This window comes from Microcebus murinus, chromosome 7, assembly GCF_040939455.1.
Source record: "Microcebus murinus isolate Inina chromosome 7, M.murinus_Inina_mat1.0, whole genome shotgun sequence".
Lineage (NCBI taxonomy): Eukaryota > Metazoa > Chordata > Mammalia > Primates > Cheirogaleidae > Microcebus > Microcebus murinus.
This window is the reverse complement of record NC_134110.1, coordinates 97,341,116-97,359,124: the sequence shown is the minus strand read 5'-3', so window position 1 is coordinate 97,359,124 and position 18,009 is coordinate 97,341,116. Positions and strand designations below refer to the sequence as shown.

The 18,009-nt window shown below is 37.0% G+C and overlaps 1 protein-coding gene across 4 annotated transcripts in view; it reads right to left on the bottom strand.

Moving 5' to 3' along the window:
• NSMAF (neutral sphingomyelinase activation associated factor) overlaps positions 1–18,009 on the bottom strand; it is a 62,313-nt gene that overhangs the window by 29,634 nt on the left and 14,670 nt on the right. For 3 of the 4 annotated variants that reach the window (XM_020288796.2, XM_012746582.3, XM_012746583.3), the window contains exons 3-9: positions 14,091–14,169; positions 13,927–13,994; positions 13,811–13,847; positions 10,242–10,292; positions 4,972–5,043; positions 4,617–4,664; positions 4,466–4,518 (exon numbers count right to left, since the gene is read on the bottom strand). In XM_020288796.2, coding sequence (XP_020144385.2) covers positions 4,466–4,518; positions 4,617–4,664; positions 4,972–5,043; positions 10,242–10,292; positions 13,811–13,847; positions 13,927–13,994; positions 14,091–14,169 — 408 coding nt within the window. The remainder of the gene's footprint in view (positions 1–4,465; positions 4,519–4,616; positions 4,665–4,971; positions 5,044–10,241; positions 10,293–13,810; positions 13,848–13,926; positions 13,995–14,090; positions 14,170–18,009) is intronic. The other variant, XM_020288795.2, reaches the window with a different exon arrangement.

Below are 18,009 nucleotides of genomic sequence, written 5' to 3'. Positions count from 1 at the left end.
CTTAAAATATATATTTAAGATGATATTTGCTTTTTCTGAAAGAGTTGTCAGTAAATTGTTACTTTTTTGTTACAATGTATGATGCCTAAGAAGCAAGAGAATATACTATTATAATCAAGATGACTAAAAGTTTCATGTTGAATATAGAAGTATCTTTTTTGAGTGTGTGCTCAGCTCACAGTACCTCCCCAGAAGCCATTTTGTGCAATGTAACACCATTCCTCTGGACTCAGATGGTCAGAACAAGCATGGACCCCTGATTCAAGTTGGTCAGACCAAGCATCCACTCCTGATTCAAATTGGACCAGAGTCCCTTCCTGTGGAATCTGGAATTGGGTCAGAGAGAAAGAGTCTCTCAATTTGGGAGAGATGACAGCATGCCATATACAGAGAGTGTCAGAGGCACTGCTATGCCAAAAAGGAAGAATTAAGCAGGAGAGAAGCTGGTATAGAGATGCCGAGAGAGGGACCCCTATTGATAGCTTGCCATTTCTCAGTTCTAGTCCTTCCCCAGATCTGGCTATTTTCCAGTCCTTGGGTTACCTTTGTATTGTTCAAATAAATTCTCTACAGTTTTGCTTAAAAAAAAAAGAACAAGTTAAACCCAAAGTTGAAGGAAGGAAAATATAAATGTGGAAATCGGCTATAAATAACATGGAAACATAGAGAAATACCAACAAAGTCAAAATTTGGTTATTTGAAAGGTTAACAAAATTGCTAAGCCTCTAGCAATACTAATAAAGAAGAAAAGAGAGAAAGCACAGTGTATCAATATAAGGAACTGATGAGGGGTCAAAGATCCCACTGGCATTAAAAGGAAAGTAACAACTTTATTCCAATAAATCTGACAATTTAGATGAAATGGAAACATTTTTTTTAAAATACACAACTTACCAATCAGACACAAGAAGAAACAGACACATTAAATAGCCCTATGTCTAGTCAATAAGTTGAATATCAAAGAACACGTCAGCCCTAGAAGGCTTCATCAATATATTCTATTAAAAATTTAAGGATGAAATTGCATCGACCCTACACAAACTCTAAAAACAGGGCATAAAGGAAGACCTCCACATTCATTTTATGAGATCAAGCATAAGCCTGTGCCACACCTGACAAATACATTACAAGAGAAAAACAGAGCAATATCTCTTGTAAATATAGATGCAAAAATAATTAACAAAATACTGGCAAAGCAAATCCAGCAATATACAGAAAGGATAATGTATCATGATCTCATGAATACAAGGTTGCTTTAACATTGAAAAAAATTAATCAATTTAATTAATAATATTGAGAGAATAAAGGGAAAAATATGATCATGTCAATATATGCAGAAAAAGTATTTGACAAAATTCTATGCTTATTATTGAAAAAAACTCTCAGCGAACTAAAAATAGGAACTTTCTTATTCTGTTAAAGGGCATCTATGAAAAATCTACAGCTAGTATCATTTTTTAAACATGAAATATTAAACCTTTTTCCTATAAGATCAAGACTAAGGCCAGGATATCCATTCCCACCACATCTATTAATAAAACAGTGCAATGAGGCAAGAAATAGAAAATAAGAGCCATGGGGGTTTCTGTGAAACTCATTTATTCACAGATTAAATTATTATGTATGTGAAAACTCTATGGAATCTACAAAAAACTCTCTAGGACTATGAGTGAATTTGGAACAGTCATAGGATATAAGGTCAATCTAAAAAAAGTGAACTGTATTTCTATATATTAGTAATAAATAATTGGAAAATGAATGTTTAATGGCATCAAACAATCAAATATCTAGGATATATCCAACGAAAGATGGCAGCATCTACGTATTAAACATGTAACAATGGGGATTCTGAGTGAGGGGTGGAAGAGAACTCTGTACTTGCTGCTGCCTTTCTTTAAATCTAAAATTATTCCAAATAAAGACATTTTGGGGTACAAATGAGGAAATTTGAATATGGAGCTACATATGAGATGACATATGGAATTACTGCTGAGTATGATAATGGGGTCAAGGAATGGAGGAGAATATCCTCTCAATAAACACACGCTGAAGTGCTCACAGGGGAAGTGTCATGGTATCTTGGAATATAGTTTCAAATGGTTCAAAAAAATTATACACATATATTTTGTATATATAATACATTCACATACATACATGTTATATATACATATTTATACATACAAATTATATATACACACAGAGCACATGAATGATACAAGATCAAAAGCAAATCTGTAAAATTTTAAATTAGCAACTGGTGAATCACAGGGTATCTGCATTCATTATCTTCTATCAACTTGTGAAGATTTAAAAATTTTCAAAATAAAAAGTAGGAAAAAATAAACATAGTTATCCTTATATTCCTTCAACAAAAAAATATCTCCTCAGGAATGCAATGAAAGCTTATCTTAGCAAAAGTTTCCCCTTCTTTTTTTAGAGGAAGCACACAATACTAGAATATTTCATTTACTACTGCAAAAATTTCTCTCCCAAATTCTTCAGCCTAGCACTTCAGAGACTGGATAAACTAAAAGTTTCATAGTGAACCACTTTTTAAACGAATGCCATGTTGAAATCCAGAATTCAAGCCTAACTCACTACTTAGAAAAATGATGCATTCTAAGTAGGTCAGAAGAAGCTAATTCTTCTTATTTATTCCTTTTCCTTTCTAAAATGGAAACTATTCTTCCCTCAGCAATCCACTTACCTAATATATCCTGCCAGAATAAAAATGGAAAGAAAATTAATGCTATATAGTGAAACAGAAAAAGAATGAAACATAAACACAAAAAACACATTACTAGACAGATGGCTTTACTGGCAAGTTCTTTAATACGTTAAAATGTAGGGCAAAGGTCAGGATAACTGATTCCCAAATCTCACAAAGACAGCAATAAAGTAGAATATTACAAACTAATCTCATTTATAAACATAAGCTTCTAGCAAAAGCCTAGCACAGAATAATCCATAAATGAATGAATCTATTCAACCAATACTTTGTGCTTTGTCCTAAGCATGAATGATTACTAAATGTAAAAATCTAAAATAAAAAATGCTAGTGAATTGAGACTTGCACAGATAAGATTTTATAAATATAAAGAATCTAAATATAAAGTTAATGGAATTGGTCACAGAGTTTTATAGGGTTGCTGAAAACAAAATGAGTACACAAAAATCTATTGCATTTTATATATCAACAATAAACAGAAAATGAAATTTTTAATAACATACCATTTATAATACCATCACAGATGTGAAATACTTAGAATAAACCTAACACAAGACAGGAGAGACCTTTATGAAGAAAATCATAAGGAAGATATTAAAGACCTAAATACATAGAGAGAAAACTATAGATTCGCTGTAATTGCAATCAAAATCCCAGCAGGCTTTATTTTATGGAAATTTACAAGCTGATTCTAAATTTATATGGAAGTGCCAAGAATAGTACAGACATAAGTAAAAAGGAAAATAACGTCTGGGGCTCTACACTACCAGATTATTGATAGTTACCATAAAGGTATAGTAATTAACAAGAGGAAGATATAGACCAATAGCCCAAATACACTGAATATAAGGACATCTACTAAGTATAAGGCAAGATACAAATAAGAAAACAGGATAATATAAAAGTATAAAACTATCATTTTGCAGAAAAATACAGTATATACTCAGAAAATCCAAGAAAATCAATGAAAAAACCATTAGAACAGTAAGAGTGTATGTATTCTCTTGGTCCCTATGGGGCCCAATGAGAAAGTACCTGCCACAACTTGAAAGCTTGGAAAAGACTTTCTGGAAGAACTAAGCTGAAAGAATCAGTAAGAGCCAGCAAATGAGAAGGAGGATGAGTTTTCTAAGCAGAAGGAACATGAACAAAGGTTCAGAGGTAAGAGCCCATGTGGCACAAGAGAAACTGCAGAAAATGCAAATAACTACAGACAGAAAACAAGAGCCAGAGACTGAAACAGCCAGAGCCAGCATGTGAGGGTCTTGTGTGCAAGACACAGTGCTTAGACTTTATCCTGAAAACAATGGAGTGGGGTGGGGAATCTTGAAGAATTATAAATAGGCACGTGATGTGATTAAGTAAGTTCTTTAGAAAGAGCATATTTTAAAAGGACATTTGGCACAGGACAAGGAGACGATAGAGAAAGAAAGAATGAAGTCAGCTAGACAAGCTGAAAGCTGGGATGGTGTTCTGGGTGGGTCAGGAGGTGGAGAGAAAGGAGGCCACAGCGTGAAAACAAAGACAGGCCCTGCTGACCAACGGAAGTCAGGATGCGAAAGAGTCAAAGAAGCCCCTGAGATTTCTCCTGCACTGAGGCTGAGCCATGCCCTGAGAAAAGCAGGTTTCGAGTGAGACCAATGCTGATGACGCCAGTTTTGGACATGCTTGCTGAAGCACAGAGATGAAGACATCCACTGCTTTTCCAATTGGGAAGCAAGATCATTAAAAACTTACCTGTTTTTGTCAAATGATGTCCTGGCCAAACGTGACTGCAAAATTGCTGTTATCTATTAAAACAGAAAAGGTACAGATGTAAGTATTCATAAGTAAAATATCAATACAAGTTAATTCACAACCAAAGACACACATCCTTAGAAACACTTACCATGGCAGTTTGGTCACCCAGTTTGTCGAGGCAGGATGCTCTGTGAAGCTACAATATCATAAATATATATGAATTTACTTTTTCTCTCAGATGACAATGAAATCTTTTTTTAGAAGCAAAGAAAAAGAGCAATCATCCTATTACTTAGTAGCAGTCAACATTACTTCTGCCATTACTCATGCCTTCTTCCTAATATATAGCTCTCAAAGTCAACATATTAAAGTAAATCTGCTACATATTTACAAAAGAGATGATGGTTTGGGTAAGACCTATAAATATGAAATTTATAAAAACAATTTCTGCCTCAGTTTGCTTTGAATTCTCTGCCCAGTGAGTGCCTAAGTCACTGGCTTACCTGAAGCAACGTCTCCACAACGTCTTCTACTTTCCCTGAAACATCTAATTCAAAGACATACTCCATTTTGCCCTAACAAAAAGAGGAATATATCAAAACACAGGAAGAGATACAGCATGTCATTAAGAACATGTGGATAGCACCTGCTAAATCCTACAAGTTGCTGCCTAATAGCTGCCCCCCAGCAAGTCCATATGATTTATTGCCATATTTATTATTTCTTTCCTTCTGCTAACTTTGGACTTAGCTTGCTCTTCTTATTTTAATTCTTTGAGCTATACAGTTAGGATTCTTGAGATCTTTCTTCTTCTTTTTCACTAATGTAGGCATTTATCTCTATAAATTTCCATCTTAATACTGCTTTTGCTACATCACCTAAGCTTTGTTATATTGTGTTTTCACTTTTGTTTGCCTCAAGGTATTTTCCAATTTCTCTTTTGATTTCTTCTTTGACCCATTGGAATGTGACCATTTGAGAGTATGTTGTTTAATGTCCACATATCTGTGAATTTTCCAGTTTTCCTTCTGCTGTTGATTTCTAGTTTCACTGTATTGTGATCAAAAAAGATACATGATATGATTTCATTCTTCTTAAATTTGTTAAGATTTGTTTTGAGCCATTTGATCTGTCCTACAGAATGCGCCAAATGCTTGTGAAAAAAATGCATATTTGGCTACTGTTGGGTGGAATACTCTGTGTATGCCTATTAAGTCTGTTTGGTCTACACTGCTATTGAAGACCTCTGATTCCTTACTGACGTTCTATCTAGATGTTCTGCTCATTGTTGAAAGTGGGGATTGAAATCTCCTACTATTATTGCTTTGCTATCTATTTTTCCCTTCGGTTCTGCCAGTGTTTCATATATCAGGTGCCCTGAGATTGGGTGCTTTTTATTGTGACGGATAACTTTACGTGCCAGCTTGACTGGGCCACAGGGTACCCAAATATTTGGCTAAACATTATTTCTGGGTATATCTGTGAGGGTGTTTCTGGATGAGATTAACATTTGAATCAGTAGCCAGAGTAGATTGCCTTCCCCAGTGTGGGTGGGCCTCATCCAATCCATTGAGGGCCTAAATAGAATAAAAGGCTAAGAGGAAAAAATTCTTTCTTGCTGTCTATCTTCAAGCTAGGATATTGGTCTTCTGCCTTCAACTGGAACTTACACCATCAGCTCTCCTGGGTCCGAACTTCTGAGCCTCTATAATCACTTTAGTCAATTCCTTTTAATAAACAAATCTTCTCTCTCCGTATATGTATGTATGTGTATACATATGTAAATGAACATACACACACATCCCTGTGCATGTATATATGTAGGTAGGTATATATATATATGTACACATACACACATTCTACTGGTTCTGTGTCTCCAGAGAACCCTAATACATATATTTATAATTATTATATCTTTCTGGTAAATTGACCCTTTTATCATTAAGGCCCTTCTTTGTTTCTTGTGACAGTTTTTTGACTTAAAGTCCATTTTCTCTGCTGTAAATTTGGCCAGTCCTGCTCTCTTTTGGTTATCATTTGCATAGAATATTTTTTCCATCCTTTTACTTTGGACCAAATATGAGTCTCTTATAGACAGAATATATTAATAGTTTGGATCTTGGGGTTTTTTTTAATCCATTCAGCTACTCTATGGTTTTTGATTGGAGAGTTTAATCCATTTACATTTAAAGTAATTATTGATAGGACTTACTATTGCCATTTTAATTGTTTTCTGTCTGTCATATAGCTTTTTTGAGTTGATAGTCTGTGGTGACATGCTTTGATTCCTTCCTCATTTCTTTTGTGTATCTTCTGTAAGTATTTTCTCTCTGTTACCATGGGGTTTACATAAAACATCTTGTAGTTATAATAGTCTCTTTTAAGCTCATACCAACTTAACTTTAGTCACATATAAAAACTATTCTTTTACATATCCGCCTCCCCTTTATGATACTGATGTATCAAATTATATCCTTTGTATTGTGTATTCATTAACACATTAATAAAGCCTATTATATTTATAGGCTTTATTATACTTTTGTCTTTTAACTTCTATACCAGAATTAAAACCGATTTACATACCGCCATGATAGCCCTACAGCATTCTATCTTTGTATTCACCAGCAAGCTTTATACCTTCATATGCTTTTGTGCTGCTCTTTAGCATCTTTTTTTTTTTTTTTTTTTTGAGACAGAGTCTCGCTTTGTTGCCCAGGCTAGAGTGAGTGCCGTGGCGTCAGCCTAGCTCACAGCAACCTCAAACTCCTGGGCTCAAGCAATCCTCCTGCCTCAGCCTCCCAAGTAGCTGGGACTACAGGCATGTGCCACCATGCCCGGTTATTTTTTTCTCTATATATTAGTTGGCCAATTAATTTCTTTCTATTTATAGTAGAGACGGGGTCTCGCTCTTGCTCAGGCTGGTTTCGAACTCCTGACCTCGAGCAATCCGCCCGCCTCAGCCTCCCAGAGAGCTAGGATTACAGGTGTGAGCCACCTCGCCCGGCTTTTAGCATCTTTTTGTTTTAACTTGAAGGAACTGCTTTAGCAGATGGTCTCATGGTAATGAATTCTCTCTGCTATTGCCTTACCTCTCCCTCATTTCTCAAGGACAGTTTTGTCAGAGTATTCTTTGTTGGCATTATTTTTTCTTTAGTACTTTGAATCTATCATCCAACTCCCTTAGGACCTGCACACTTTCTGCTTAAAAATACACTGGTAGTTTTATGAGGGTTCACTTGTATGGAACCAGTTACTTTTCTCTTGCTGCTTTCAAAATTCTCTCTTTGTCTTTGACTTCTGACAATTTGATTATAATGTGTCCTGGTGCGGACATCTTTGGATTGTTCCATCTTTGGAGTCCATTAGACTTCTTAAATCTAAATCTTCATCTTCTTCATCAGATTTGAGAAGTTTTGGGCCACTATTTCTTTAGATACTCTATCTGATCCTTTCTCTCTCTCTTCTTCTTGGACTCCCTTACTATGTATCTGGTCTACTTGATGGTATCCCATTAGTCCCTTAGGCTTTCTTCACTTTTTTGCATTTTTTTTCCTTTTGCTCCTCTGACTGAATAATTTTAAATGACCTGTCTTCGAGTTTGCTTGTCCTTTCTTCTGTTTGATCAAGTCTGCTCTGAACCCCTCTAGTGAAATTTTCAGTTAAGTTAGTGTATTCTTCAGCTCCAAAATTTATGTTTGGTTCTTTTTCATTTTTTCTGTCTCTTTGTTGAAATTTTCATTTTGTTCATGCATCATTCTTCTGAACTCATTAAGCATTTTTATGACAATTATTTTGAATTCTTTGTCAGGTAATTCATATATCTCCTTTTCCTTAGGGTTTGTTTCTGGACATTTATTTTGTTCCTTTGATTGGGACATTTCTCCCTGATTCTTTTGTGTTCCCTACAACATTATGCTGGTATCAGCATATTTGAAAAAACAGTTACTTCCCCCAGTCTCTTCTCTATGGACTGGCTTCATGCAGAGAATGACCTTTGCCAATCAGCCTGGGTAGAGATGCTGGAGGCCTCTCAAATCTTTGCTGTGGATTCTCTTCTCTATACTTAAGCATGTAGATTCCTAATCAGAGAGATTTACTGCTTTCTTTTTTTCAGGAGCTTGGAGTCATTTGTTCTGTCTGGTGTCTGTCTACTGTACCACAGGTCCTCTGAAGCAGCAGCATGCCACCCCACAATTTTTCTCTCTGTGGCCCCCAGGCATCTAGAGTATGCAGGGTTTCACCCACATTCTGTGACAGGTCAGACAGAAGCCAGTCCCTTAGGCAGCCCTCTGAAACGTCAGAACACTGGATGTATGATCCAGTCTTCTTTTTCCCTCTCCAGGGTGAAGCCAGAAGCTGGGAGTTTCCTCCCAATCACATGGCACTGTGCTAGAAGGATAGAAGTAAGTGCCACAGGTTTTCCTATGATGTGGTTGGTTTTATGCTCACTTGGGGTCCAGGGTCCTCCTAACTGGTTTCTGGATTTCTCTGTGTGTTGGGTCTGCGTGTTGTTGAATCAGTGTCTTCACAGGAGGAAGGAGTGACTGGGGTTCCTATTCTGCCATCTCTCTGTTGTCACTCCCCTCCGTTACAATGTTTAATCTGAGAATCCTTTGGTATTCTAGTTCATATTAGAACAAAAGAGTTTTTCTTTGCTTAGATAATCTCACTCTTATTTCCTTTCACATAAAGGAAATGTCTATTTTTCAAGAGACCATGTGTAGCTTTGCAGTTCAGTTGGGTCTTGGGAGAATCTTACGAGGGAGAGCACCCCATGTACTGGTTCTCTACTTGTGGGGGGGAGTGTGTCCCACTGCTCCCAGGGTCTTTAGTCAATGTGTGGAGGTACTGTAACAACAACAGGGGGAGCAGCGTACTAGAGGCATTTATTTGTTAGGAAGAGACTTAAATATAAGGGTCTGCCCCACACAGTGAAAAACTGCTCTGCCCAATATGCCAACAGCACCACAGAATAATTAAATTTCAGTATTTGCAATTTCTGACAAATGAGAACATGCAAGTGTTTCTTGTCCATAAAACCCAAAGGCCACTGCATAATACAGTTTGTGCAGTCCATAAACTTCTGGCTAAAACACTATAGGCTGATCTGAAACTGGGAACGAGATTCGGTCTGTGTTTGCCCAGAAAGGGTACCTTTTCCTCACAGTGGTGTCATTATAAGAAGCACTAGCCCTATCCCCAGGTCCCATAAAAATTCTTTTAGTAGGAGCTGTCCCTTTACTGTATATTAAGCTAAAGCATAAAGAATTAAGGCACAGAATGCTTAAATGAAATGTCTATGTTTATTTGAAATGTCCTGGGGAACCAGACCTTGTATTCAAGTCCTCTCATAGATTCTACCTAATTAAGGGTACTTATAAATTATTACTGAGTTCTCAAGAGTATGTTATAACCTATAAATACTTATCAAATATTTTTTAAATAAAATTTCCGTAACATGCTGGGGAAAAATTCTCAGTAATACCCAGTAAATAAAATTAGAAATGATTCATATTCTGATTTCAATTTCTAATCTAATCATTTAATTTTTTTTCCTATTAGTCACATTTTTTTCTTTAAGTCAAAAGTTAATTGAATTCTCTGGGACTAAAGTCTATGGCTCCCTTGGGTAATTTTGCTATAACTGCTAGGTAATAAGCTTTTAAATACCCACTATTATTATATTTAATTAAAGATCTTAATAGAGTTGCAAAATCTTATTGCTCAAAATTACTAAATAAATTACTGGGAATACATGAAAGGCTTTACTTACCCTTTCTATTTTATATGGTGCCACAACATTATGTTCTTTAATGAAATATACCTGAGAATGACAAATCAATTTTAGTAAAATTATGACTAAAATATTTCACTGTAAAGAGAAACTATAAATTAGGATATTATAAATCCAATGTTTTAAATTATTGTTTACATAATCTCTATTTCCAAAAGTACTTGCATTAATATTAGTATTGCTTTAAAGTTCTATTTTAAAACAAAAAGTATTAAATTAAAAAGAGATGAATCCAGGCAACAAGATAGCAATAATCACTGAATACATCTCTAAGATGTTTTATGAATGTCATCACTTGTACCAAGTGACCAAGTAGACAGAGGAAAGAAGCTAATGTAAATGCTGATTTTCTAAGAAATGGGCAAAACAAATTTACTATGGTATAAAATACATTCATTAACATACAGAGGCATCTCTTCCCTAGAGGTGATCTGGGCACATGGTGTTTTCATATGCACCAGGCCTCCCGTCCTCATACTTGATATTAACAATCTGTGAAACAGGCAACACCACCCACCAGAGGCATCTGTTTCTTCACACCTACACCCTTAACCCTGCCTTTCCTTTCTAACAGTGGGGTCTCCCTGACCCTCCAAGGCCAGCCCCTCTAGAGGGCACCGAATGTGGGCCTTCCCTCACCTGTCAGCTATTCAAAAACTTTGCTCCTAGGATTATATGTTGCACCCTATCCCTTTTCAAGCAAACCACAGATAACCACAACCCCCACCACCACCACACACACACACACACATCCACACACACACACACACACACACACACACACACACTTCCCCTTGGTCTCACATCCTCCTTTTGTCATTTCTCTGTTCCTTTTTCTGGAAAAACTCTTTGCAAGAGCTGTCTGTACTTTTTCTTGGGCCTATGACAGGTTTCCATCCCTACTATGCTACTGGAACCACTCAGATGGTGACACAAAGTACATAAGATCTTCATATCACCAAATCCAATAATCAATTCTCAAGTCTTCCTTGACTCTCTCTCTCACAGCAAGTAATGGAGCTGATGGCTCTTCCTGAAGTAGTTTTCCACATGGCTTCCCAGACACCTGGTCCTGGTTCTCTCCAACCTCACTAGCTGCTCCTTCTGTCTGCTTCTGGACTCTGCTCTTTTCCCAACCTCTTATGTTACAAAGCTGCAGGGTCTTAGTCATCAGCCCTCTCTGTCCACACTCAGTCCCTAGGGAATCTCATCTAGCCCCAAGGCTTTAAAAAGGAAACTTTTACATGGCAGTTTATCTTTTTAGCCTCAGCCTCCTCTCTCAAACCCAGGTAAATGCATCCTAATGCCTGCTGGGCATCTCTTGGAGGTCTGCCAGGCTTCTTAAACCCCACACTCTAAACCAAGCCTGCTCCTTTACTGCAATAAAAGGCGCTCCTGTACGGATGGAGTCAGTCCTAACTGATTGTTCTCCTTTGTTTCCTGCAACTAATCCAGCAGCACATCTGGTAGGTTATTTTTCAGAATATATCCAGACGATGATCACCTCTCACCATCCTGGTCCAAAACGCCGGGGTTTCTGGCAGGCCCCAAAGGGCCTCCTGACTTCCACTCGTGCCCCCATACAGCATGTTCTCTGCCAAGCCTCCAGAAAGATTTGTAAATACATACAAATCAGACGTGTCCCTTCTCTTTCAGCTCTCCATGGATTTTCTTTGTGCTTTATTCTAAATCCTCACCCTGGCCTGCAAGGCCCTTCATGACATGGTCGCTGCCCCTGTTCCAGCCTCTCTTTGAACACTCTCCTTGCTTTCCATGCCCTTGGTGCACTCACTCTCCTGTGCCTTCCACCCCTGGAGGACACACCCACCTGGGGAAGTGTGTCTCTCCCCACCACCAGCACTTAAGATAATCTCGGGCCTCACTTCCTCATACTGTCTGAGTCTCTTATCCAGTGGTACCTTCTCAGCCAGGCAACCCTAACCACTCCACCTAAAGCAACATGGTAATATTCCTTATTGTTTTCTATCCTTTTGTCCTGCTTTCATTTTCTTCATAGCATTTATCACTACCTGAGATTAGAGGAGATGTTTATTTTTTGTCTCCTCCATTGAAAACTAAAGTCCATGGGGAGAGAGACTTCGATGCTTTGTTCTTCCCTGTATCTCCAGAGCCTTGAATACAATACTTATTCAATGCATGGGTTAAAATTATCATTTACACACACACACACACACACACACACACACACACACAGCTTTCTCTTTATTCTAGCAGCAACAGAAAATCTGGAAGCAAAACTCTCTAAGTGTAGAGCACCATAACATATTTCTGAGACCCTGTGACCTACTAAGTAATCAAAACACATAAAAGTTGCCTGGTTGTGCACTTGATACGAGAAGCTTAAAACAACATTTCAAAGAGTATCTTGTGTCTAGGCACCCCTTGGTGTTAAGCTGAATTTGAATTGATTTGATATGAGACCTTTTCAACTAACTATTAAATGTAGGTGGAAGGATTTTAGGGCTTTATTTCTAAGCCCAAAGTTATTAAAATTTTACTAAAATAACTGAAATATATAATTTTATAATGAAAAACCTACTTCCAACTGAAAAAGTACCTCTTCCTTTCAAGATACGGACTTTCTAGAACAAGATTATAAAGTAGAATCCTAACATAGACATGAAGGCACAGGGGCGGACCAGAATCAGTAATAATGTTTCCATAAACAAAGGCGTTGGGTGATCCAAACAGCGCTTGGAGCACTCTCTCCTCCTCACCAGTGTCCTCAAGACTCTCCATGTACTGCCATATGGCAGGGGCTTTAGGCTGAGTCCGGAGGTCAAGAGATCTGTGTGTCTTTGTTTCCCACAGCTTTTCTCTGAACACCTCAAGGAACGAGGGCTTTGCAGAGAGTAAAGGCTCACTCCTTCATTTTAAAGATGAAGAAGGTGAAATCCAGAGCCAAAAGAAGGTGGTAGAAGCCCTCTACTCCCTTCTTATTTACAGTTTTTAAAAAGTCTATCCATCAATTAATGATGCAACAAAAGAAAACTATGTCTTAATTGGTCTGGTATTGCCAGTGCTGTGCTGAGCGCAGTGGTGGGTGCAGAAATGTATGTGGTACAGATTTTGAATGAACAAAAGGTCCTGACCCCAAAGAGACATAATGATACAGGACTAGTGATCCCTTGGTTGTCTTAGTGATTGCCTTGGTTGTCCCTGAGACTGTGTAAGTAGTCTGGTGCTGGCCTCTCATCCTGTAAACAACTAGGAGGCTAGAGGAGGAACTGCCATCCCTTCATCTCAACCCTCATACGCTGTCAGAGCTCCTGAGCGGCAGCTACCACACACTTAGCAGACATTCGGGATTCCATTAGAGAGCCCATCTTTACACAAATGTTTTTCTCAATGATTAAATGTTAAAAGTATTTAAATATCTATTCCAATAGTCTTCATTTTATATTTCTAGAAATAATTTCATCATACTAAAACATAAATACATAAATGTTCATTCACATTCTAAAAAAAATTTACTATGTTCCTTTTTTTTTTCCCGATTCTCAGCACCTATACTATGTGCTTCTTACCTGACTGAAAAGGAGTGAAATCTCCCCAGATTTTGCCCTAAAATATAGATAAAAGTCATTAAATATATATAGTTTTTTTGGTTGAAGTAAAATTAAAGTTAGTGAAAATAACATACTTTGCAAAGTGTCTATTGGCTCCATTTTCTCCATGTTTTCCTATTTTTATACAATCTCTCAAAGGAATCTGGATAAAATTGAGAGAAAAATATTATAAAAATAAGCAAAAGTAAAATATACACAAAAATAGGAACATCTTTGTTCACATTTAAAATGTGTTTACCTTAATGATGGGCTGGGATATTGTATCCGGTTCAAAAATCACTGATTTTGAACATATCTTTAAAGAGCCTCTGATTCTTCTAGGGATCAAAGTACAAAATATTATTTAATAAACATAACAAAAGTCACAAAATAATCATGATACAATTGAGAAAGTAGGTTACTAAAATGTCAACTAATAAAAGATCAACAACACAATTATAAAGAAGGGTATGAAAGTTTGGAAAAAAATAACAAACTGTTTTCCCCCATCTCCACCTACCTAGAGGTTAGAGAAATCTGTCCATATTGTCTTTACAGTTTGACTTGTTGAGCGCTGCCTCATGCATTTTATTTTTATTACCTTATTTGGTCCTCACCACTACTCTGAAAGGAAAACTAAAATAAATGCTGAATCTATCCTGTAAATTCTGTTGGCTTTTATAATAATTCCCTGTATAAGAACTATTCAGAAGGTAATATTAAATACCTAAAATTGAATAGGTAAGGGGATTTTTTTCTTGTATAATCATGGAAAAAATAAAAGAGTTTGAATTTAGCACATAAAATGCTTTTAACAGTGATTTGAGGTATGTGGGAATTCAGGAAAAAATTTGTTCCATGATAATAAGCAATTTTGAAGACTACCAGGCTACTTCTATAGAATCAAATAAATAAGTTATAGACTCTACCATTTTATTATTTCTTGGAACATTCATATAGCTTCAGTGGATTTTGGAAAGAAACCTGTCTGAGCATTTTAGAGGCAATTACTAGTTTTGGTCAATTTGCATCACTTGCCTAAAGCTAAGAAAAATCTACACACTTAAGACAACTTGTTCTGCTGGGTGTGGTAGCTCATGTCTGTAATCCTAGTGCTCTGGGAGGCCAAGGCAGGAGTACTGGTTGAGCTCAGGAGTTTGAGGTTGCAGTGCATTACAATGACACCTCTGCACTCTACCCAGGAGAGTAAGAGTGAGACTCTGTCTCAAAAACAAAAAAAGAAAACTTGTTCATTATTTTTAAAGCAATCTATACACTTTCTTTTTTTAATTGATTGGATGCCTTTTATCAATGATCAAACCAAGACAACAGCTTATTATTTCTGTAGTCAGAACACAGGTTAAGAGACACTGAAATATTAATGCCTTATAAAAAAAAAAATCCCCTGGAGGTCAATTTCCATGAGTACATTTTGTCTACATGTAAAACTTTGAAGATCCTTGGTTCTTTAAAACCATTTAAATGACATTTTGATTTGTTCTCTTAGGCATTCCTTGGTGTCCTGGTGCATTCTCTTACTCTGCCACCCCAGGGTTCTCTTGTCTCCCTGCCTTAACTGAAGCAGTTACTTCACTCATACCCTTAAAAGAGCCTAATTGCTCTCCCCACTTCTGCCTCCCTATACCTCCTTCCCTACCCAATTCTTCCTCTACCAAAGAAATCTCATATCCTTCCTTGTTTACAAATATGGCTATGGCTTCCTGGCCTACAGGATAAAGTCCAGACAAGGCCTTTCCTGTTTATCATTTTGGCCTTTCATGTCTACCATTTTGGCCTTTCCTGTCTACCATTTTGGCATTTCCTTGCCAAAATGTGTTACATTAAATCAATGGTCTACTCATAAGAAGGTACTAGGGACATTCAAACTTGCTCACTTACAACCCTGAGTTTGTCACATGCTACGCATTCTACCTGGAGCCTTCCTGCACTCAGCAGCTTCTCACCCCGCAGCTTTAGCAACCTCTGAGGATTACTCTCTAGATCAGCAGTTGGCAAACTTTTTCTGTGAAGAGCCAGATAGTAAATGTTTTTGGCTTTATGGGCCATATGGTCTCTGTCACAACTATTCAACTCTGCTGTCGTAGGGGAAAGCAGCCACACACAATACGTAAACAAATGGGCTTGGATGTGTTCCAGTAAAACTGTATTTATAAAAACAAGCGGCAGCTCAGATTTGGCCCAAGGGCGGTAGTTTGCCAACCCCTGGTATAGATCCATTCTTTCATTGGGGATTGAAATTTTATCATTCCTTCTGTGTTTATTAGCTAGAATTTGTCAACACAAAAACTTTACTTAACAGCAATTTGGTTACCCTGAAGTACAATTTGTACAAGGAAAATAGGAAAAATGCTTGATTCTTTATTAAGTTTCAGAAAAATGAGTTGGTGTCCTACCCTTTGAAGGTATTCTAACTGACTAGGATTATATACACACACATACACATGGCTCTATCATTATGCACTCATGGATTTTAACATTTGACACATTTCAGTCCACTGAAGATATTATTCTTTTTTGATACTCAATTTGTTCCATTTTGGTCCAGTGTTAGCCTCTTCAAGTTGGCCCTGTGTCCTTTCAATTTCTTTACAGTAAGTCTTTGATGTTTTCCTTGCTTGCCTGTACAACAGGATGTTACAGGCCCATCTCACACATCTCCTGCCCCGGCCACAGAATTAGCCATTTCTCCAAAAAGCCCTAATCCTTTTAGTGGGAAGTGGTATTCAGAGACCTCAATTTTAGTGCTGATTGCTACTGAGTTGTTTCTAGGCTTTTTCAGAAGATAGAGGCAAGAAATGCTTTCATTTAAAGAGAAAAGTACACAGGTATAACACGAGAGTGCTTACTCTTGCCACTCCTATTCAGCATAGTACTGAGAATCCTACCCAGAGCAATTAGGCAAGAAAAAGAAATAAAAGGCGTCCAAATTGGAATGAAGTTAAATTGCTATTGTTTCAAAACAATATGATTTTATACAGAGAGAACTCTTGCCTGGGAACAGTGGCTCATTCCTGTAATTCCAGCACTTTGGGAGGCCAAGGCAGGAGGATTGCTTGTGGCCAGGAGTTTGAGACCAGCCTGAGCAAAAGCCAGACTCCATCTATACAAAAAACAGAAAAATTAGCTGGGAGTGGTGGTGCACCCCTGTAGTCTCAGCCACTTAGGAGGCTGAGGCAGGAAGATCACCTGAGCCCAGGAGTTTTAGGTTGCAATGAGCTATGATGATGCCACTGTACATTGTACTCTAGCCTGGGCAACAGAGCAAGATCCTGTCTTTAAAAAAGAGAGAGAGAGAAAAAAAACCCTAAAGATGCTACCAAAAAACTGTTACAACTAATAAACAACTTTAGTGAAGTTGCAGAATACAAAATTAATATATAAAAATCAGTGTTGTGCTTCTATACACTAGCAATGAACTATCCAAAAAAGAAATTAAGAAAACAATTCTTAATTGAAAAATAAAAATTGAAAAATAAAATACTTAAGAATAAATTTAACTAAGGAGGTATAAGATCTGTACTCTGAAAACTGTAAAACACTGATGAAAGAAACTGAAGAAGACACAAACAAATGGAACGACATCCAGTGTTAGTGGATAGAAAGAATTAGTATTGTTAAAATGTCCATACTTCCCAAAGCAATCTACAGATTAAAGGCAATTCCTATCAAAATCCCAACGGCATTTTTTACAGAAATAGAAAAAAACAATCCTAAAATTTGTATGGAACCACAAAAGACTCAAAATAGCCAAAGCAATCTTGAGCAAGAGGAACAAAGCTGGAGGCATCAAACTACCTGATTTCAAAATATACTATAAAGCTATAGTAATCAAAATGGTATCATACTGGCACAAAAACAGACTTATAGACCAATGGAACAGAATAGAGAACCCAGAAATAAATACACAAATTTACAATCAACAGATTGTAGATGAAAGTGCCAAGAACACAAAATGAAAAAATGATAGTCTCTTCAATAAATGGTGTTGGAAAAACTAGATATCCACATGCAGAAGAATGAAATTGGACTCTTATTCTCATATAAAAATCAACTTGAAATGGGTTAAAGACAAATATAAGTCTTGAAACTGTAAAATTGCTAGAAGAAAATATAAGAGAAAGGCTTCTTGAAATTGGTCTGGGCAATGATTTTTTGGC